At 37.3% G+C, this 22,034-nt stretch overlaps 2 protein-coding genes across 3 annotated transcripts in view; both read left to right on the top strand.

Annotated features, from left to right (window-relative positions):
- Positions 1-5,077: 5,077 nt before the first annotated feature.
- On the top strand, positions 5,078-16,172 carry LOC114137538 (uncharacterized). The gene is made up of 6 exons (XM_028006185.1): positions 5,078-6,039; positions 8,889-9,049; positions 9,993-10,167; positions 11,440-11,503; positions 12,083-12,182; positions 14,753-16,172. The coding sequence occupies exons 1-6, from the start codon at positions 5,319-5,321 to the stop codon at positions 14,780-14,782; spliced, it is 1,251 nt and encodes a 416-aa protein (XP_027861986.1). The 5' UTR covers positions 5,078-5,318; the 3' UTR covers positions 14,783-16,172.
- Positions 16,173-18,204: 2,032 nt separating this feature from the next.
- adam12b (ADAM metallopeptidase domain 12b) overlaps positions 18,205-22,034 on the top strand; it is a 90,917-nt gene continuing 87,087 nt past the window's right edge. The window contains exon 1 of one of the 2 annotated variants that reach the window (XM_028007798.1): positions 18,205-18,687. In XM_028007798.1, coding sequence (XP_027863599.1) covers positions 18,573-18,687 — 115 coding nt within the window. In that variant the 5' untranslated portion in view covers positions 18,205-18,572. The remainder of the gene's footprint in view (positions 18,688-22,034) is intronic. The other variant, XM_028007799.1, reaches the window with a different exon arrangement.

Below are 22,034 nucleotides of genomic sequence, written 5' to 3'. Positions count from 1 at the left end.
CGGGACATATCAAAAGTTAGTGAGGTCTGTCAAATAGAGGCATCACTGTTACACTTCTACCCAAGGATTTTATTTTCATTACTCTTGTAGCTTCCTTTTGAAGTCCTCTGTGAGTGACTTAAGCTCTGATGTAATTTGTGTAAACATATTGACTGGTTTGATGGATTTTACTTTCCTCACTGAACCTCTGAGGGTTGAGAGGAGCTTCCACTGAAACTTGACAAATGATCAGTGAGGACATCTCACTCCCTGATGACATGTTGTGCTCGCAGGTGAGAGCGGGACAGCTCAAACTGTGGCCTCTGCGGATGCAACTCGTTCTGTGGAGAGAAACAGCTGCTGCTTCAGGTGAGAGGCTGCAAAGGAATGATTTCAGTTTGATGATTGGTGTCTGTTTTTAAAGTACAGAGCAAGAATATGCATAAATGTCATCTTTGAAAATGACTTTTCTTGTGCGGCCTTACTTTAGCAACCCTAAGAGTTATTTATTTGGTATAATCTATTTCTATTTAGCTGTCATATAATAGTTAGAAGGTTTGGCTGCTAGGCTGTGGTTGACATTTTTGTTTGTTTCAACTTATTGTTGAAGTTTCTATTTTTTGTGTATTATTTTTTACTCATTGACAGAATTTGCAGTAAGCCTCTGTTTACATGCTTTTTCTGTTTAGTCCAGTCAAGTTTTTTTGGTGTAAGGATGCTGATACATCAATAGATCTAGTTTAAATTCACTTTAATTTAGCTTACGCTTCAGTTTAAGTTCATTGTTTGCTTTTGAGTTGCATCATTTACAAAGTCTTGCAAAATCATCCAGATCCCTTTTGTCATGCTACAGCTGCAATAATTTGATCTTACTAATCGACAGACAATACTGCATCCCTGTGAATGAAAGATGCTGTTCAGTTGTTTCTTCATCTAATGACAGATTTTATTATTATTATTATTATTATTATTATTATTATTATTATTGTGGCAGGTTCTTTCCATTCTTACATGCTTCACTGAACAACCCTCCAGTAGATGTTCAAAGTTTGGGATTTTGATTTAGAATCTAACCATGGTTTGCCCTTCAACACAAATCCATCCTAACCTTTCTGCTGTGTTTTGTCGTCTTCCTAAACTTCAACTGCTTTCTTGAAAAAAACGTCAGACAACTTTTACACTAAGATAAAATCACACACAGTTTGTTCTGTTGGATTCTTATGGTATCAGAGTAAAGCAGACTGAATATAAATGCATGCCACACTTTTTAGAGTTCTATTTGTGAATAAAATGCAAACATTGCATTAGTTTCCCATCACTTCCTTTAACAGTTATGTCCAAATTTTAGTTGATCTAAGCAGAAATTCCAATAAAATACATTAAAATTTGTGACTGTGAAATGAGAAAAGGTTTGAGGTATATGAGCCACAGTAAATATTTAGGTTTTCTTCAACCTACTGCATCTTCCTGCAATTGTCTGCAGTCTTCACAACAGCTCCTTGTAACCGGACTAGGAAACAGGTGTTTCAGATGATGACACCACTAAAGACCCATGAGCCAACTCCTGTGTTTTCCTGCTGTCATTTCCAGCAGATTATAGTCTGTGTGACCACATTCCAGCAACCCATGGTCAGGATCATTACAGCATGTCTGCCTGAACTGAACAAATTGCTTTAACACAGAAACCATTATGTAACGGCTACACTTCATAACAAGGGCTGATTACTTTGTGGAGCATGTTTTCCTCTACTATAATCCAACATTAGGCGGTTGATAATGGGTTTACAATTATATAACAATATGACACGGACTATTTTTCAGAGAGGAGGCATTGTTTTTTTTTCTGTTTTTTTTTTAGAATTAGGTTTGAAAATAATGCTGTAAACAAGAGACACATCTGAACATGTTGTCTCTCTTTATCTCAATTTAATGTCTTTACAGCTATGCAGGTTCACCTCCTCACATGAAGTGCCTGTTGGAGTCAGGGCATGACAACTTAATCAATTAAGCGATTTTCACGTCAATAACAGTACAGCAGCATTAGCCAAACACAAAGCCTGTCATTCACAGATGTTTTGGTTGCGATCCCTGTTTTTGAAAAGCTTTGACAAAGTGATTTTGGTTGAGGACTACATTATTGCAAGGCTTAAAAAAAAACCTTCAAAGTTATTTATTTTTCTGGCCTTAATCTCTTAAGTGGTCGTTCATTGTTTATAGAGGAAGCAAAGTATAATCAAAGTAATAGTACTGTATCAGCATCATATATTACTGACTAGCAAGGGTAGGGCAACTAGCATGACTAAAGCACTGAAGCAATGAAACATTATCCCTTTGTTTTGAATAGTTTCTTCCTCAACAATTATCGTTGCACTTTTGTACATCCTCAGACTTCATTTTAAATACCTTGTTGATACTGAAAATACCTAACTTTTAATCTTCTCTCATTACCAGAGTCTGCACTGAAGAGTGCTGCCATTTGCATGACATGGCAGCACGGTGCATTCATTGACTGGAAAAAGTTGTTTTCTTTAACATTCTCATCAACATGCTAATGGTCAGGGTTGATTAAGCCAAAAATTACCACCAGCGTTTCTGATATATTTCCCTCATATAACATCTCTCATGATTTTCTGTCCCTATGATTTTCTGTCCCTATTTTTGGGCATGTTATTTGTTTTTTAAGCTAATAAGGAGCACAACCAAAGTATTTTCTTGATCAAATAAAGAATATATTGTGGAAAAGACTAGTTTCTATGAACAGCTAAATGTTTATTATTAAAAGCAATGGGTGAGCCCTCCAAATGATTGAATTCAGTTTTTCAACCACTTCCATGGCTGTAGGTGTGTAAAATTTCAAAGTGGTACAATAATATGATGCTAAACAAATACATTCTAAGGAATACAAATATTCCTTAGTCAACTGTAACTAATGTGTAAAGTTTAGTGCAGAGGAGATAACAGTGTTGTTTAATTTATCAGGAATTATTCCAGTGAAAAAAAATCTTAAACATTCAACTTACTTAAATTGGATAATTGCATGCTCTGGTTTGGTCTGGTTGGGACCAATTGAAATATTCATTTTTATATTCTAACAGGAGTGAATCTCACCCTTTTCCTGTTTTCACAAATGTTCTAAACCTTCTGGGAGTTTTTTTCCTGGAAGAGTTGAATGACTTAAAGTCATTTCTGGTGGGATGTGGTTTGGCAGGTTTTACAAAAATGTGACGTGCGCTCATGTTGTTGAAAGTTATGCTGAAACTTTAAATTTGACATTTAATAAAGAAAAGTAGCTTGTATTTTTGGCTATTTTTTAATATTTACTTCTTAGGAAACAAAGTGATATATTCGCTGTTAGTTTAACTTGCTGGCTGAGGGGAAAAAATCCCATCCAAGAAGGAAATTAGTTTAACTGAAACTGTGAATCCATAAATTTCCATTACAGAGTTGTCTGAGCTTCCATTTCCATGTAGTTGATTCATAGTAGAACAAGCAGGATAAGCACAATTACTCTTCTTCTGTCATATTTCTTACATCACAATGTTCTTGAAAATATGATAGCCGGCCAAAAGCACAACTCAAATTTACATTGACTAGATTCCAAGCCCTATTTAATCTCTGTAAGTCTGACAAGTTTGCTTAAAGTGTTTATTAGAAACTAAATTTACTGACTGATACAAGACAGCAGTAGTCTCACAAGTTCATTTGAAGATATTGTTGATCACCACCAGGATTAAAAAGGACAAAGGGAATATCATTGAGTGCGGTCAAAAAATGAGCAGCATCTTTGGCCATCGGATACAAGAGTTTGAAATATTCAAGCTTTTGCTTCATGTTCATCTCCCCATCCACCCACCCTTTTCTATACGTGCTTGTCCTTGTCAGGTCTCCAGGGGGTTTGTGCTTATCTTCAATGGTTTTTGGACAAAAGGTGGGGTATATCATGAACAGTTTACTGGTCGATCACTGAGCTTTATTTTAATGAATTATCCAAAATTTGTCTGCAACTAGGCCTGATAAGCTGCCATGAGCTGAGTAGCAGAAAGCCAGAATGAGGGAGCTTTTATTTTTATTTTTGGATCACGATGAGTGGGAATCAGCTATGAGTTCTGAATAAATATGGAATGATGAGTTGGAGTAAATAATCAAATATTGAAGTGTTGGCAGAAATAAAGCTGTAGATATTTCATCACAGGAGGAGTGTTGATAACAAATTTGGCACTTTTTCAGGTGCATCAACTTGATTTTTACATTATCGTGTGCTCTGACCAGTTTTTTAAATGTAAGGATGTTTTGTGTTCGGTGAGAACTGGAAGGCGTGACTCTTTGTAGGTGTAGCTGTTTGTTGATTTTCACAGGTGATGCTTTCAAAGCTAAATTGTTTATTTTAATAATGTCCTAGATTGCCCGGGGTGCTCACTAAATAGGGTAAGGTATAATTTCCCAGAAAGTTGTTAAATGTTGTTTCTCCAGAAACCCCATGGATGTTTAGTTTCATGCTGAGATAAATTATTCTGTACTTCAGGTAGCAAATGATTTTGCCTGAAAAAAATTACATGCTTTACTGTCCACACAAGTCTCATGATGAAACACGATGGTCACACCTTCAGACGTTGGGTAAACGTCTCTCAACCAGGATAAAGAAAACTGGTCAGAACCGAAAGGAAGAAACAATAGTTAGAGGCAAAGGTTGGGTAATACTTGCTTCAAGGAAAGCATTTTCAGATGTTAGAAAGGCCTCGTTAAAGTTGATTGGCTTGGGTTTAGTTTTAGCTGTGGGCTTTCCTGACAACTGTAGTAAGACATTGAAATATGACAGAAACTTTAGACTTCATCAGAAAACCTGGATTTTTTTTAATATATTATTTTATTTTACTTTATATGGACAATTTTCCCCTACACATGCTCTCCTTTGTCATGGAAACACCAATTGAAACAGAAGTATGTTGTGCAAAAGAGTATGTAATAGGTCCCAGTAAACACATAAAAACACCTACTAGCTTGGCGTCTTCAGCATGTCTACTGTTTTTAGTTGCATAATCTTTCATTTTGCAAAGATATCATTAGAACATGTTTTTCTCTTTTTTGTCAGCGTGCTTAATAAGGACATCAATGCTTCGCTGCACAAGAATGTCCAGTCATCTGGAGTGAGGTGGGGGCAAGCGACAGAGGAGACCTGTTACTGTGAGGTGATCCTTCGGGGGAGTTTTTGACTTGATGTGGCAGGAAAAGAGAAAGGCATTTTCTCCTTTCACTTATCCATTTACAAGGAGATTTTTAGCCAGCCTCTGACATTATTCAGCGGCACTAGAACTATCTGAAGAGCTTCATCCTAACCACCAATGAGGGTCTCAAACATCCAACTGGACCCTGCTGTCTTTATGTCAAATAATCCAAGACAAGTCCGCTCACCAGCTAACGGTTTGTCAGTAGGAGATCCAGGCGTGATAAAAGTACAGCTTGTTGGATGCAAAACAAACTGCTCAAAGAAGGACCAAAAACAGGGCGTGACAGATTCCTCAGGAATGAAACCGTTTTCCTCAGAGCTTTCCTACAAGGTGTGCATCCGTCGTGAGATGCCTCTGAGGTCCTGTAGCTCTGCTGTGTTTTTGGACAAGTCACTTTGCATTTCGTTCGCAGAACTTGCAGCAGGAACAAGAGGAGTTCAAGCACCTCTGCACAGGTCTGCCCTGACTTGTCAGCTCGGTGTGCAATCTCTCTTTGGATCCACTATAGATAAGAAAACAGCCAAAACAAAGGAGGTGTACAGAAAAGGTAACTTCAACAGGTGCAATGGTCATGAACAGAGAATGGATCACAGGGGGAGCCCTCTATCAAAGCGCCGTGGACTCAGGACCAATCAAAAGGCACCTGCTTGTGGCGCTAACAGTAAGGATGATGACTCAGAAAAGCAGAGCTGCAGCACTTCTTTGGGATTGTCATTCAGAGAGCCATCTGCCTCGAACACAAAGACTGCAAAGCAGAAGGGGAATGCAAATATGGCAGCCTTCTCTGCTCTGAGCAATTTCAGGCACATGCAGCACACGTTCACTTATAGCCCAGGTATGAATTTCACCACCTTCAACTGAAAATTCAAATTGATCGATCAGTAAGCACACGTTTCTTGAACATCCTAAAACGTCAAGGAGCATATTTATGTGCCAAGCTGGTCTCAGAGTATAGATAATCTTTCTTTCTTTCTTTCTTTTTTTCCTTTCTGCCTCTCACCTCTTACGTTTTTTATCTCATGCATTGTTAACAGACTCACACAGGGTTTCCACTGCGATTTTACATTGTTTAAAATAAATCCCGGTCGGCAAAGAAACATGCTGAGCTCAAGCAGAGTTAAATAAAATGCAAACACATTCCTTTATCCGTCTTGACTTTCTTGACTGAAATATAACATGTGAAGATAAGAAATGACTGCTGCATTGAAATGACATTGCACTGTTTCAGAATGGACTCACAGACATTTATAGTGAAAGCACAAGGAAACGCTAGAGGCTTACATGTTTTGTTGAACATTCCCCGGGAAAAATGGAAAAAGCTGAGTAAGCTTAAAGCTGAATGCCTGATGTCCTTAAATTGAGATGGGAAAACTGTGTTTTACATAAAAATTGAAAGAATAGGTAAAAATACAGCTTAACAAAATAGTTTTGGAAATGTTACTTTGTGGGATTGATTATGAACCAAATGTGATCCTAACCATGCTTACAGCTAACTATTCAGAAACACAGCTAAAACAGGACAATGTTACATATTAGGGGACAACAAATACAAATATAAAAATAATAATTACAATGAAATTAAATAAATTAATTTTGATTTGTGTCTGGCTTTTAATTGCACCAAGAAGTAAAAGTAAGGCCAAACATGCTGACTGTTTTCCAATGTGTATTAGAATATTTGGCCCACAATAACAGGCATTGGCAAATTTTAATAAACTTGGGCTTTGAAGTTTAATTATTTGAATGTGATAACTAAAATGACAAAAAATTAAAGTTATGTCTGAACGTTAAATTTCAGCCATATGCTTATTTATTATTTTTATGTCTAAATAAAGATGCTACAGATGTTGATGTAGATTTACACCAAAATACAAAAAAATCCAGAAAGCATTTCTTGTATTTTGCTTCCTCACAACTTGGAATCTAAATGGATTGTTTTATGGTTTGCAGCATTTCTTTTACAAAACATGTATACTACGTTGGATATTTCATTTTCGTTTTATTGTGAAGCAAGCAACGAGTAGCACAAAATACCAGACGTCTGTGTGCTTTACCACTCACACCCCCTAAGTTCAGTACTTTGTAGAGACATTTTTTGCTTCAAGACGGCTCTGCAAGTCGCTTTTGATAAGTTTTTATGAGCTTTTGCTGTAACATTTTATTTGAAAGGGTGTGCATTAGACTGACATAACTGTCATGAACATGAAGGAGTCTTCATGAATGTTTACGACTGTTGTCATGAAGTGTTATTCCGTAAATAATGACACTTAATGCAAAGTTGAATTAATACTTGCATTAAGCGTCCGTTACAAGTGCCAACTTTGCATTAAATGTGTCATTATTTACTGAATAACACTTCATGACAGCAGTCGTAAGCATTCATGAAGACGCCTTCATGTTCATGACAGATGTTATGTCATGTTTATGACAGTATCATGTCAGTCTTATGCACATCCCTTCGAGTAAAGTGTTACTGTTTTTGCCTGTTCTTCAAGGCAAAACTGTTCCAACTCTGTCATGTTAGATGGTTTTCACCAGTAAACATAACTCTTAAAATATGACCACAAATTCTCAAGTCAATTGAGGTTTAGGCTTTGACTTTACCATACATTTACACATTTCCCTTTTTACTGCTGGAGTATTGTTTTAGCAGTATGCTTTGGACCTTCACTAGGCCCAGTTAGGGTATCAATGAGTTTTAAGGGATTATGTTTTACTTCAAATATACTCTTAAAATGTTATGTTTCCTGACACAAGTAAATGTTTATCCAGGTCAAATATTTTTTCTGTTTTTGATTTGTTTTTAAATTTTAGATTGTTTTTTTCTTTTAATTTTGTTGTTGACTCTCTCAATTTTTACTACATAAAAATAAAACATCTTACTTTATGGATGCAATAGGCATAAAACAAGATCAGCACATCAAGATATAGTTGTAGAGGTGCAAATTAACTGTGATCATTTGATCTGAGCCAAGATTACATAATGGACTATACACTAATTTACAAAAACCTTCCAGTATTGATGGCGAAGGTTGCAGCAGAAAGGACCTGCCCTTTCATATTTGCTGTCTCATGAAAAAACATCTACAGCACACAATACTTTTTAATTATTAAAATGTCTCTGCTCTCTGTGGGATGTGTAAGGTTTTTTTCCCAATTTTTAAGCAGACTTACTTTGTTGCAGTAAATATAGCATGTAGCAAAAGCTTGACACCACATGCTAGTGATGCAGTCCAACAAAAAAGCTAAATGATTACTGCAAGATATTCAGCTGAGAGATATATGTTCTAAAATAACGGGACAAGAAAGAGGTTACGGGAGCAGAATAGATGCAATGCTATCTTTTACATTATTCATCGGCCACACTCTTGTTCCCTCTGGATTGTTTTAACTCCTTATGAGTTCTGAGGGTAGTGTGTGTTTCTGCAAGCATGAGAGTGTGCTGGGTTCAGTTTGAGGTCTGTGCTTCACTGCTTTATTCAAGATAATGAAAGCTTCTCTAGAAACTCATGGTCACTGAGAATGAACCAAAGAGGTGGAAAAACTGCATTCAGATGCTTCTAAATGCCTATTTGTCACAAAATTGATTGTGCTTTTATATGCTTCTTAGTAGAAATTATATTTTTCCTGTAATGCTAGTATTGAGTGATGTAACATTAATTTTATTTTCCCTTTTCTCTCTAGTAGTTTCATGGAGCATGAGCAAGCAAGGAGAACGTCAAAAGACAGAGGAAGAACAAGAAGGTGGCAAATCCACAGAACCTCAGATAATTTCTACTTGTCATCACAGCTCACCACTGAAGAATGATTCTGTGGGAGGCATTCTTAAAACCCTGAACCTGAAAGTATGAGTCACATTTCTATACTTTTTTTTTCTCAAGAATTCTCTTTTAAAGTCGCAAAATATAAAATACCTTTCTGAAGAAAGGTGAGCAAGAACATTTAGCATTCTAATGGAGTAGGAAACTGGAACTAAGAGGATTTGTTGAACAAAGTTGTTCACTTATCGACAGAAGAATTTCATAAAGGAAATTCATGAATTTTATGCCGTTTTTCGGAATAATGTGTGATTTTAAAATATCCACACCAAACACATGGCATCTGTTTTGGTTTTTTTCTGGGGCCTTTTATTTGAAAGTGTTCAGACAGGAAAGTAGGGGTATTGAAAGAGAGGGTAGACATGCAGCAAAGGACACCAGACCAGGAATCGAACCTGAGACACCCGCTTCGAGGATTAAGGTCTCCTTATGTGGGTTGTGCTTAACCCCTGCACCACCACAACACCCCCAGCATCCATGGTTAAAACTGTGCCATGCTCTCATTTAATCTGTTAAATTAAATAACTGATATTTTACCAAAAGACAAAAGTTGCAAAAATTGCAATCATGTCAATTCTAGGTCTTAAAAAATCTTAAATATCTCCATATTTTCAACTGTAGATTTTAAAAAAGAAATAAGTTGTTTTAAAAGTTGCACCAAAAGTCTATTAAAAGTGTTAACTTTGCATTATTTGGTAAATAGTGACACTTTAATGCAAAGATGGCACTGTTAATTGACTTTTAATGCAACGTTTAAAGCAACTTTGCATTAAAAGTGTCACTTGCCAAGTGACACTTCATGACAAGAGTCATAAATACTCATAAATTTTCATGTTCATAATAGGTGTTTTATGTCATGTTTATGACAGTGTCAGGTCAGTTTTATGCACACTCTTTCAAGTAAAGTGTTACCAGACATTGCACTTGCAAAGAGAGCAATTCATAATTTGAGGGGTGTTTTTCTTTCCAGGAGGCGTTAGAGCTTTTCAGACCAGACTTCATCAGCCGATCTCAGGGTCGGGTCAGGAGGTTAGAGCAGAAGACCAGGAGAAGGAAAGCTCTGCAGGACTCAAATTTAGCCCTGGGCCTAACAGAAGACCAAGGCAAGCAAAAGAGGCACTGCACTACACCTGATCCACTTAGTGGTAAGTACAGCTGAATCACTGGGACCAGAAAAAGCAGAAATAAGCCATTAGGAAATAGCACAATGTGTAACATCCCACTAGTAAACAGTCTCAGTGTTTGTCAGTGTTGACAGAAGCATTCAATCAGCTCTTGATCATATGACAAGTTATCCCAGGACTTTCTGCAATAAAGAAGTGCATGTGATGCATCAGTCCTGGTGACGACAGATAGAAAATTGATATATAACATATTCAGAGCAGATGCTTTCTTTTCCTCTCCTACATTCATCTTTTATCGTGTTACATCACTTTTGCAGACACGGGCACATTTGTCAAATTCCCTGACTGCTCTGTCAAGTGCTCCTACTTCAGCAGGTGTATTTCTGGAGAAAAACAGAAACTGTAACAAATTAATAATAAACCTGAGAACATGTCATGGCATTTCTTTTACCAATTGGTGGAATGATACACTGTTTATTTAGTAACCATCTTTAATTTCATTGTGTTAGCAGGCTTGTTCGTTAAAAAGGGAATAGGACATGTGATTGCCTTGTTAGTGGAGCACAATTTCACTGACTTTGCTCTCTGGTGGCCATCATTGAGTACTACAGAGGAGTTAAAGTATCTTGAATAAATTCAGGTTGGCCAGATATTAAAAAATATGAAATGAATAAAGAAAAAAAATAAAAATTAAACCCTACACAAAGAAAACAAATCAACTAGTAAAATATAACTTAAAATTTTGTTTTGTTTTATTTCTTTCTTTGTTTTTAACTCTTGAAAAAGTAGCCAAAACTCCTATGGTTTACTTTGGCTTGTTCTTCAGACTTTTATTGTTTTTATCATCTTTGTAAACTAATTTAGATTAGCTTACCCTCCATCCATCCATCCATCTTTTTCCGTTTATCCGACCCTGGAAAAACAGAAGCAGGGAACAATAACCTTATTGTCTTTTATGTGTCATGAAGGAGAAATTAATGCTTATGGTCCAATTATACCTTGATGCTTTTCACTTCACTTTCAGTCTGACAGAATTAACAGGACCAGAACTGGATCTGCCAGTACAAAAAAGTTATGGTGTGTATGTGGGGGTGGAGGTGTATGGGGGGAGGGCAGTGTTGGGGTGTCTCTGTGTGTGTTTTTTGTGTCAATGGACTAATGGAGGACAGCGTTACAGTCTAGAATAGAAAGCTCATCCATCAGTGTGTATTTACATATGCAAGCTTGATTTCCATATTAATTTCTGTTTGTTATTCCTGTGTGTTTGTTGGACTATGGATGTGTGTGTCCTAGATAACCTTTTCAAGCCTAGAGAGCGTTCTATATCAGGCAGAGAGATGCAGCTCAGGTCCAGACGGTGAGTCCTCTACACTAACCCCCTCTCAAAGAGAGCCGTGTGGGTTTTCTTTCTCGCTTTCATAGTGCAGTCAAACCCATCAAGTTTCCCTTTCATACACAATACACACACACACACACACACGCACACACACACACACACACACATCCAGATGCTGTTGACACCCAACAAATTTGATGCTCAAATGTCTTGGCAGAAGATATGAGGTAACCTCTACATCTTCTCTCTTTTTTTCTCTCGCTCTCTCTCTGTGCTTATCTGGTAAAACACGCCTGATCTGTTGAAGGTTTCCCATTGTAATTGTTTTTCTTTTTTTTCAAAAGCAACACTATCTCACTTGGTGGATCTCCTGAAAAAAAAATGGCAGTAGTTCTGCACATGATAAAGGGCTGTGTGTGTTTGCAGAGTGTTTATCAGTGGATCCAGGTGTTTTTTGGTTGTTTTTTTTTCCAGACTGTAGTCTTACTTGATCAAACCTTGTCTCCAGAATGCCAGTGTGTTGGCATGGCTCAGTCACCCTTAGATTTCTGACAGTATTTTCCTCTGCCCTGTATGAATTTTCTTTTTTTGCGTCTGAAGGATTTACAACAAGTTGCCGGAGGTGACAAAGAAAAAGGAGGAGGAGAAAAAGAGGGCTATATCTCAAACCAACAGACTGCGAGCGGAGGTCTTCAAAAAGGTAAATGGGATCAATGTGATACTCTGATTAGGATGTTGGATTACAAGCACGTCAGATTGATCAGCTGGGAAATCTATTTATTATTTTGACATAAGCATCTGACGTACTAATCACGTGCGTGGGTCTTTATTGCCTCTTTTTCTGTTACAAGAGTTTGTCTTTGAAATAACTTTCTACAACTTTTCTACTTCCAGAGTAGAAAGATGATACCACAAACAATTTCAGTCCATTTTCAAAACAAGAGTTGAATTTTAAACAAGTTTGAGTTTATCATAGATTCTTATCAGGGATTATTTGGGCCCTAATCAGATTTTAATTCAGGGGCACTCATACCAACATGTCAAAAACAGATACTTATTCATTCTGAGACTACACTATGTGTGTAGCATATCTACTATTAATGGTGTAATTTGTAATTTGGTTACATGATACTGGTATTACTATGGCTATTGATTTTAACCTTAAAGGACAGGAATAGCAAAGGAAGAAAAGTGCTTTAATTAATTAACTTCTGCAAACAAAAACTTCACAGGAAACCAGTTAGCAAGACTAACATATTTTTGTTTTTAAAATTTGGAACAGGAATGTGAAATGTGCCAAAGGTCTAGTCTTTTACTACAAAGTAAAATCAAATTATTGTCTTGGGGGCCCCCTGGTGGTGTGTTGAACTTGAGCAGCCGCTTAACCTGCAATGCCTCCAGCCGGCTCTGATTCTTGTTGTTTCACATTTTTTATATGCTGAAATGTATAATTGAGCCCAATATTATCCGTTGCCCTGCATTGCATTTGTATTATTTTTACTTGCATTGGCAACTTAAGGTATGGAGATATTTAATTATAATGACTCCCAGTTCAGTATTCAACACTCTGACCGAGTGTGTGTGTGTGTGTGTGTGTGTGTGTATATCTATCTATCTATCTATCTATCTATCTATCTATCTATCTAGACAGATAGATATATCTATCTATCTATATACATATATATATATATATATATATATATATGTATAAAACAAGTACTCGCTTTTGAAATTCATTGTATGTCTTCATCGCGAATTAAGTGGTGCATATTTTATGTCCACATTGATACAGCATCTACAGTAGGAAGACCACAGTCATTAATGTCTATCAATGTTAAGCTCTTACATATTTAACTTTTATAGTTCCATGATTCTTAATAAGTACTACTTTCTCATAGGTTTGAAATTAGATAGATAGATAGATAGATAGATAGATAGATAGATAGATAGATAGATAGATAGATAGATAGATAGATAGATAGATAGATAGATAGATAGATAGATAATAAACTACATTTATTTCTGAGATTATGCATTTTTTATTTTGTCCAGCAGAGGTCAGTGTTAAACTGTTAAATTCTTGTGTATCTGTCTACAGTATGTCTGAACTAAAACACACTTTTGCTTCTTTATTACTCAAAAATTCAATATCTTAATTTTTTTATATGCAATCTGTAAGTTGTGCAGGAAGATGAACATCAGAACAAATACATGACCAACAAAGTCTGCTTGTTGTCTCAGTATAAGAACTACAAACAATTGTAGTATTAAGCTTCAGAATAAGAAGTATTAGTTGGTACTAAGCAAAATACATATAGAGAATATTTTAAGCCTATGTTTCTGCCTTTTCAGACAGATAGAAGAACTTGGGAAATGAGTGATGTATTTAGGACATGCAGTGTCAGTCAGATCCTCTCCTGTTCACCTGTGGGTGAACCATCACTTCCTTTCCTATTATAACCTGAACAATGAGTTTGCTGTCAACCAGAGAAGAAGCAAGAAATGTAAAGAGATGTCTCAAATCTCTGAGTATTGAAGTAGCACAAAATTAAATGCAGGTGTTTCTTTTTTCCCCTGGATTTCATAGTTATGTCTGTGACTGACATCTGAGTATCGTGTTTAACTCTCCGATCTGCTTTACACGAGGCCAGATTTTCATTATTAGAGAAAGTGTTAAATCAACAGTAACCTGGGGTTTTGCTTCGCTAGCACAGCTGGCAGCTGTGGGCTCTGCTGAAGAATAGTTCATTTCTTGATAAAAAAAAAGTTTTTGCAGCTATGATGTAAGTGTGACCTCTCCACCTCTCAAATGAAGCCATTAGCTGGGCTCCACCACAGAGATCAGGAGAAATAGAATGAGTTCCTCCCGAACAAACGCTGTGTGATTTGGAGACCTCATTTTTATCCCGTGCTGAGGGAGAAGCCCAGCAAAGACTCACAGCGAGGGTCTGATAGCACAAGGTGAAGGGTGGGTGGTGTTGAATGCTGTCTGAAATGAGATTCCAGCTGCTGGGTAGTACATTTGTAGGAGTATGATTGCAGAGAAGTCAGATAGCTGGCCAGACTTATTCCCTTTACCCATAGGCTTGGGCACCTCAGGGGTGAAGCTGATGGGTGTGAAAGCCAATTTAGCGGTGGTAGCTGCTGCGGTCTGATGCTGAGCTGCTGCTAACAGAGCAGGAGAGGAAAGAACTGAGTGCTGATAAATGGGTTTTGATCAGCCGATTGAAGAGGTCAACCAGTAACATGTGTGTCTTTCTTGTCTTCCAGAGAGTTCTGGACCAGATTCTGCAAAGATGAACTCAAGCCCATCAGACGCAACCTTCATTTTAAAATACTGACTACATATGTATGCATTCCATTCTTGGGTGGTGTCTATTGATTATCCAGTGTTAGTTATCTCTTTACATTGTTGCAAACAGTTGAACTCGATTTTGTTTGCAGTGTTCCCAAAATCTCTTGTTACTGTTAGGTGGGGACTGGTTATCCAGGTTTGTAAATGTTTCAGATTCAAAACCATAAAAGTCTTAGAAAGAAGAATTTAAATAGTCATGATGTGTAAATTAAAGGTATGCTGTCTATCTCTATCACTAAAGTAAAACTGTTAAAACCTAGAGAAGGCAAAATATGGGTGGCATGTCTAATAAGCAGCCCACTGCAGATAGTCTGACTGAATACCAATTAAATACTAAGTTGTTATACTTGGTGTACGTGGTATTAGTCAGGTCCAGTATAGAGCAGAATGGGATAAGAAGTGTTTACTTGAGAACTATTACTAAATGAGGCAAGTTGATTGAACATTTTTGCATTAGTCTTTCTATCAAAATTTAAAATCACTCTAAATAACCGATATATGAATCTATTTATATATTCTTTTATTTTAGCACAATTAGGAGCAATTGTTGCGTTTGTTTTTCATAAAAGCGTTTAGGTCATGTTATGCATTTTAGTGTTAAATCATTGCATTAATACTATGATGTAGTAAAACTATTTATTCAAGGTAAAGTATCTAATTTTTTTTCTGGCATCGTTTTGTGTCAACAACTTTCACAGAATGAACTATTATAGCCTGTTAGAGGTTTAAATGAAGCATATTATCTTAACCTTTCAAATGTGAATAATAAATTGCTAGTAAAATAATCTACGAATAACTCAACCAATGTTTAAAACTGAGTTTTCATCAACATTATGCTCTTCATATTTGTGCAAACATAAGAAGACACAATAAAACTACTGTGGCTAGAAGTTAGTTTTGACCTGAGCCACCTGACTTTGTCAGTGGGACAGCTTTGTCCTTGAAATGAGGGAGGCAGACCATGATTCATCATTGGCTTCACGTCTGTCTCAAGACCTCTGCAAACACCAATCTGGAATGATGGAATTTCAAGCTAATCGAACTCATGAAACACACAGGACATGTGAAGAAAAAGGCCCTATGTCACAGAGCTCCAAACCAAAGATGACTATGTTACAGGAGAGGAGGATCCTAAAGTGCACCCTGGGAGTTTGATCGGCTTATAGTCTGTAAGGGTGACAGCATTTTAAAAAGTGCAGACTGGGACCTAGAGAGAGTTAAAACAAACACACCATAAACATCTAAGGTGTGGTGACAAACCTTTTGTGAACCTCAAAAACTGCATTTAAAAGCAAAATTGTGAACAGTAAATAAATCTGTGATATAAAAAGACTACTTGGTTTGTTGTAAGGTTTTTGATTTAAATCTCATGGCTATAGCAAAGAACATTAATATGTGTTCATGTTTCTCCTTCCAGTGTTACCAAGAAATCTGTTTGGGATCGCTCCACATTGGGTTAGCAATTTTTGTGCTGCCATGTAGGCAGGTTTCAGAAGCTGAGCACTGACTGACAAGAGTTATATCTGAGAAGACAGGTTCTTGTTAGTCAGCTTCCCTCTCTCTGAGGAATCATGTGTCTGGATGTCACATTACTGTCTCTGCATAATGTGGATTGTGCTCCTTGGTCCCTCCACAAGCTAGAATGACTCAACTGCCCTCAGGTTATCGTGCTGCGGTGGCTTTTAAAAAGAAAACTTATAAGATAAGATTGGCACAGGTTTCATCCAAACATTAAGTCTCGGCTTTCTTTTTATTTGTGACTCTAGAAGCAAATAATACATTCAAAGAAAGCGGTGGTGAATGAAAAGTTTATTTAAAATTTGCCTCAAGCTGGGGTGCTCCGGTGGCGTGGGGGTAAAGCGTAACCCGTGTATGGAGGCCTTAGTGATTGACACGACAGATACGGGTTTGAGTCCTGGCTGGACAATCCTTTCTGCATGTCTTCCCCCTCTCTCATTTCCTGCTTTCCTGCCTGTCCACTCTCAAATAAAGGCCACTAGAGCCAATAAAACATTTTAAAAATTGCAACAAGCTACTGTATGTAAGGGATAGACAGAAAAAACAAAGACATAGGTCAGTTGAGACCAAAACTTATATTCTTATCTATTGGTTAAATGTTGCGTCAGATGAAAAACCAACACTACACATCACCTTAGACCACAGGTGTCAAACTCCAGTCCTCAAGGGCCCTGCAACTTTTAGATGTTCCTCTGCTGCACCACACCTGAATAGAGTAATTAGGTAATTAGAAAGGGTCTGGAGAACTTATCCACACAAGAAGGAGGTAATTAAGCCATTTCATTCCAGTGTTTTGTACCTGTGGCACAACTAAAAACTGCAGGACAGTGGCCCTTGAGGACTGAAGTTTGACACCCCTACCTTAGACAGACTTTCCATGTTAAAACATGGTGATGGCAGTATAATCCTGTGGGTATGTTTTTCTTTAGAGAATCTGGTCAGAATTGGTGGATTTATATTATTCTTCCATGAGGATAAACACCCAGAGCTACATTCAAGCTGGCTTGGATCAAAGCACATGTGCGTGTTAGAATGGTCCAGTCAAAGTACAAACCCAAATGTGATTGAGAATCTTTGGAGAGACTTGGAAAATGATGTTCACAGACAATATCCAATCTGACTGAGATATAGGATCCACAGAGACATCTGTGGCCTTTATGCCTGCAGTGCACAAAGTAAGAAAGATTAGGGCAAACCATTCTAGGTAGCAACCCATAGGACACAGATGGGGCCTGGGTAAAGCTGGCATGTGTGTGTGTGCGCCGGCGGGGGTGTGTGTGTGTTGGGGGGTGAGGAGGGATGCAGAGAAATAGGAAAGCAAGAAATGAACAGTGAAAGGGAAGAAATTCCCATAAGAACTCACAATAAAGGCTGATTGACATTGTTATTAATACCCTACAGTCTACAGTAATTCTAAAATAATGAGGAGTTTAGCTAAAAAAAAAAAAGAATTTTATAAAACAAAGCCTATGTGACAAATTGAGAAAAAATGCATTAGTTGAATTAGTTCATGTGGTTTTTCTTAATATATTCAAAAATGTTTATTTTTTGTGATCTTATACAGTCGTCTTGTATGTTTACCCACTATACCCGAAAATGGTTTAAAAATTACCACATATAAACAATAATTGCTGATTAAAACCAGAACATTGTACTGGTACAGCATCAGAAATCGTTCTAATGCAATTGTTTTGTTGCTTTGGAACCCAAAACGATTACATGTACATAGGATTGCCTTGGAAGAGGGTGGCACCTATTTTTCGGGGGACACCGGGGCGTCATTAACATAACAGGCTTTTGGACCCAGCGGACTCCAAAGCGCACATGGCACGGTGTTGCTGCTCCTCTGCTACATCCTCTCTCTGCCGATCTTCGTTTTCTGCCTCTTTCTAACTCAATCCTTTAAAAGAGACACTTCCATGCCCCTCCCCCCTCCCCCCCTAAAAAAAAATCTTGCAGGTTTATCTCTATGTCTCTCCCACCTTGTAGCTTGAAACATGTTACTTGCTTTAAGGAAAAGTTTTTGCATGTCGTTAAAGTCTGTTTTGGTATTTCTCCCTCTGAAACTACTGTGAGCTGCTTCCACCCGTCTCTAAATCAAGTCAAATTGCATGCAGAGCCTGGAGACGCTGGACTGATAAATCTGTAGCTGTGTGATCGGAAGATTCTTTTTTTTTTTCCCCCCACTTTATTTTTTTCATCCGAGCACCGGGCGTGATGAGACACTGGAGCCGCCGGAGGAACTTTGTCTTTCTGGGTTTTGCGCTGCACGTCTGGTCCCTGTCCACGGCTCTGGAAAATGTCAAAAACGAGGTTTTCAGCATAAAGGAGGGTGAGTACTGAATGAGAATAAGCTGTCTACATGGTTGGCTTGAGTTGACTGTACATTTCCGTAAATAAATTAAATCAGTTTGTTTTGTAAACTGCCTTGGGGATACATTTGTTGTGAATCAGGGCTGCATAAACAAACTAAATTGAATGACTCAATTGAACTGAGTTTACAAGAAATGACTTAAGGTCCTTATCAAAACTACATCAGACAGAGTCCCAATTCTTTGGCATATGTGCATAATTTGTGCTCATTTAAGTTTTTCAGAATGCATCCAGACTCCCGCAGCTATAATTATGCTGTGCACCTCACTGTTACAGAAAGTGCATAAAGGATGCAGAGTTTGTTTTTGTAGGTCCATCTTTGCGCAACAATAATAGGAAGTCAGACTGCTGTCAGACGAACAGATGAGTTTAACATCCAGGAGGATGCAGCGTCATCTTTGGCTTTCAAAACATAAACCAAAACAGGATATATATTTTTTTTCTCAGATGCTCTAAATTTAATCTGCTGAATTGATAGGACCGTGTAAACTGTGTGGGGGAGCTAGGCGGGAGCATTGTGGCACATAGCAAATATTTCATGTGGCTGTGGTAACCAGAGCAAATAACAAAGACACAGGCAGAAAAGAAGAAAATGCTTGATAAATAGACTCAAATAAACAAGAATTTCAATTTCCTGTGGCGAAACGGGCGGCTTTGAATATCAACAAATTCTTTGTGTGCTGTTTGAGAGTATAAAAATATATTGTATTTCATGTAAATCAAGCAATTTTGTACAAGTAAATTATTATTTTTGAATCCAGTTTAACCTCTATTGACTGGTTCACTACATTATTACCGATACTTTTCACATTGGCACCAGACACACATACGATGGAGCTCAGGAGGTGTTCTCTGCTCACATCAGCTCAGTGCAGAGTCATTAAAGCTTTCATCCACAGGTTTAGCTCATATAAAAATGCAGGGAGCAAAAACAATTTGAAGGGGCAGCGTGAGTGCTGAAATAGTGCAGCCTCTTTGATGTCAGCAGGATGTTGACTCTTGTTTATTACAGCCCCACCCCACCTGTGTGGATATGGTGCCAGACTGGCAATGTTAAGCTGCAATTTTAAGTGTCAGCAGTCAGGCGTTTTAAATAAAAGTGTCAAGTAGGACTCACCGGATCACGTTGGTTTGTTTATATGTAATAAATAAGTTTTTTTCTTCTTCTTCTTCTACATGTAGCTAATTTAGGAAAATTGTTCTCTTCAGAGTTCCCAGGTAGTCTGAAAAAGTACGTAATTATTTTAGATCTAAATAAGTTAAAAAAAAAAGAGATATATGGGAAATATTTGAATTTTCAGACTTGTTCTGTTATATCCATCCATCCATCCATCCACTCACCCACCCACCCAGTTAATAGGGAACCTTGGTACTTCTACCTTAAATGTTGACTATGGGGCTGGTAGCAGGGAATTTGAGTGTGGGATAGTTGGGAGTTTTGAAATTAAGCATAAATAGGAACCCTGGTCAATAATCCTGCAACAATACCTTAAAGGTGAATTTGTAAGTTATTGTCAGTCAGCTTCCCGACTGACCTTACAAGAGCAAAACAGGTATGTTTGGATTTTTGAAACACTAACACTTGACATGAGGGTGTATATAGAAAGCTGACACATTGATGCCTAAACAACATTAATCTGATCATCGTAAGGCAGTGGCACATTTTGCAGTCACACTGTTGATGGTTATAAAAAGTGTAAGAAAGAAATATAGGCTTAAATCACCACGACAACTGGATGTCCCTTCTCAAGACTGTATAACTGCTTTTGACAAGTGTCTCAAGCATCTATTTAAATGTGATGACAAAGGAGATCTTCATACTCAGTGCAGACCTCCTTTAGTAAAGCTGTTTGTCTCCGTTTTACCAACACTCATATTGTTTTCCTGAATTCATTTTGTTAGCCAACTACTTTTTTGTGTATTCTTTTCTGATTTGTTTGAAATCTCAGCCCATCTATAAAGAAAATTATCTAGTGTATTTTGTTAAAAGATTTTGTGTAGTAGAAGAGTTGTCAGATAAGGGAAAATTTGTTGTTGTTAGTCTTTTTTCCCAAGGCTTGTGTACCTTAATGAGCACACTTATCTTTTTTTTTTAGCAAAGCCATATGACCTATTAACATTTAGCATTTTTCGCTGATCGTGTGAACTTCTGCCGCTGCAATTCCAGATTACAGTGCAAAGGTAAAGGTGGGTGAATTTGGCATGTGATCTGCTATGGCTTCATGGTGTCTGAACTAATTAAGCAGGGAGAAAACATTCTTTACATTATCAGCTCCTATTTAGTGTTAATGTTACGCATTCTATGCGTGAAACAGGCTTTTCTGATAACCAATATCAAAATCCTGCATTTTACATTTTGACAGATTTGTGGCATGTTTTGGAAATGACGACTATAGCAGATAAATCTGTAAAGGATGATTTCACACATGAGCTGTTTCTAAATATCTGTATCTTTCAGACATATAGGAACATAAAGAACGACACAAATGGCTACTTCAATGAAGCCAGGTTTTTTTTTTAATGAGTGCCAAGCTGAACCAAAGAAAAATTGACTCTCGCACACTGCAGCTTGTAGCGATGAACTCTCTTTCATTGCCACCAACACTCCACCACTGTTGGCTCTGGAGCCCAAGCAGAAGTAGACAGACTGTTTTGCTGACTGATATACATTTTCTTCAGTGCCAACACTCAACTGCTAGCACTCAGCTGCAATCAAAGACCTGGCCACATTCCAAATACCATTGTGTTAGCAGTTACTTAAGCAAGAGATGCATCAGAATTTATTGACTTTTGTCTGCAGTCATTTTAAATCTGTTATATCTGATTGTGCCATTCCCTTAGGCCGATAAAAATGTGTTATGTTAAAAATGTTTCAAAGAAATAATTCAACATCGTTCTTATAAAAGGCTTAGTCTCTGTTGTGTGTTTTACAACTTCTTAAAAGATATTTGGTGTGTTTTTCACAGTGTAGTATCTGCCGTCTTTCATGACTTGAAACTTGCAGAAAAGTTAGTTGTATCATTACGAACTTTTCTTTGAGTACAAATCCTTCAGTCAACAATTAGTGGTTGATGATTTTTTTCTAGTTTTTGTAAAGGTATTACCTTCTTATGTAGATTTAGACAATTCAAATTTCTCTAAAAAAAGTTTCAATAGGTGATAAAGGAGCAACATTTAGAAGATATTTAGTTTTGTGCACACACATTACTATTTCATGTGTACGAACAAACTACAATCATTTCATAGCCATTAGTCTACGCCATGTTGGTTTATTTTTAATAAGGTTAACGCTTATGTAGGATGTTT

Source organism: Xiphophorus couchianus, chromosome 22 (genome assembly GCF_001444195.1).
Source record: "Xiphophorus couchianus chromosome 22, X_couchianus-1.0, whole genome shotgun sequence".
NCBI lineage: Eukaryota > Metazoa > Chordata > Actinopteri > Cyprinodontiformes > Poeciliidae > Xiphophorus > Xiphophorus couchianus.
Note: the sequence above shows the minus strand (reverse complement) of the source record. Positions and strands in the feature narration are given on the sequence as shown.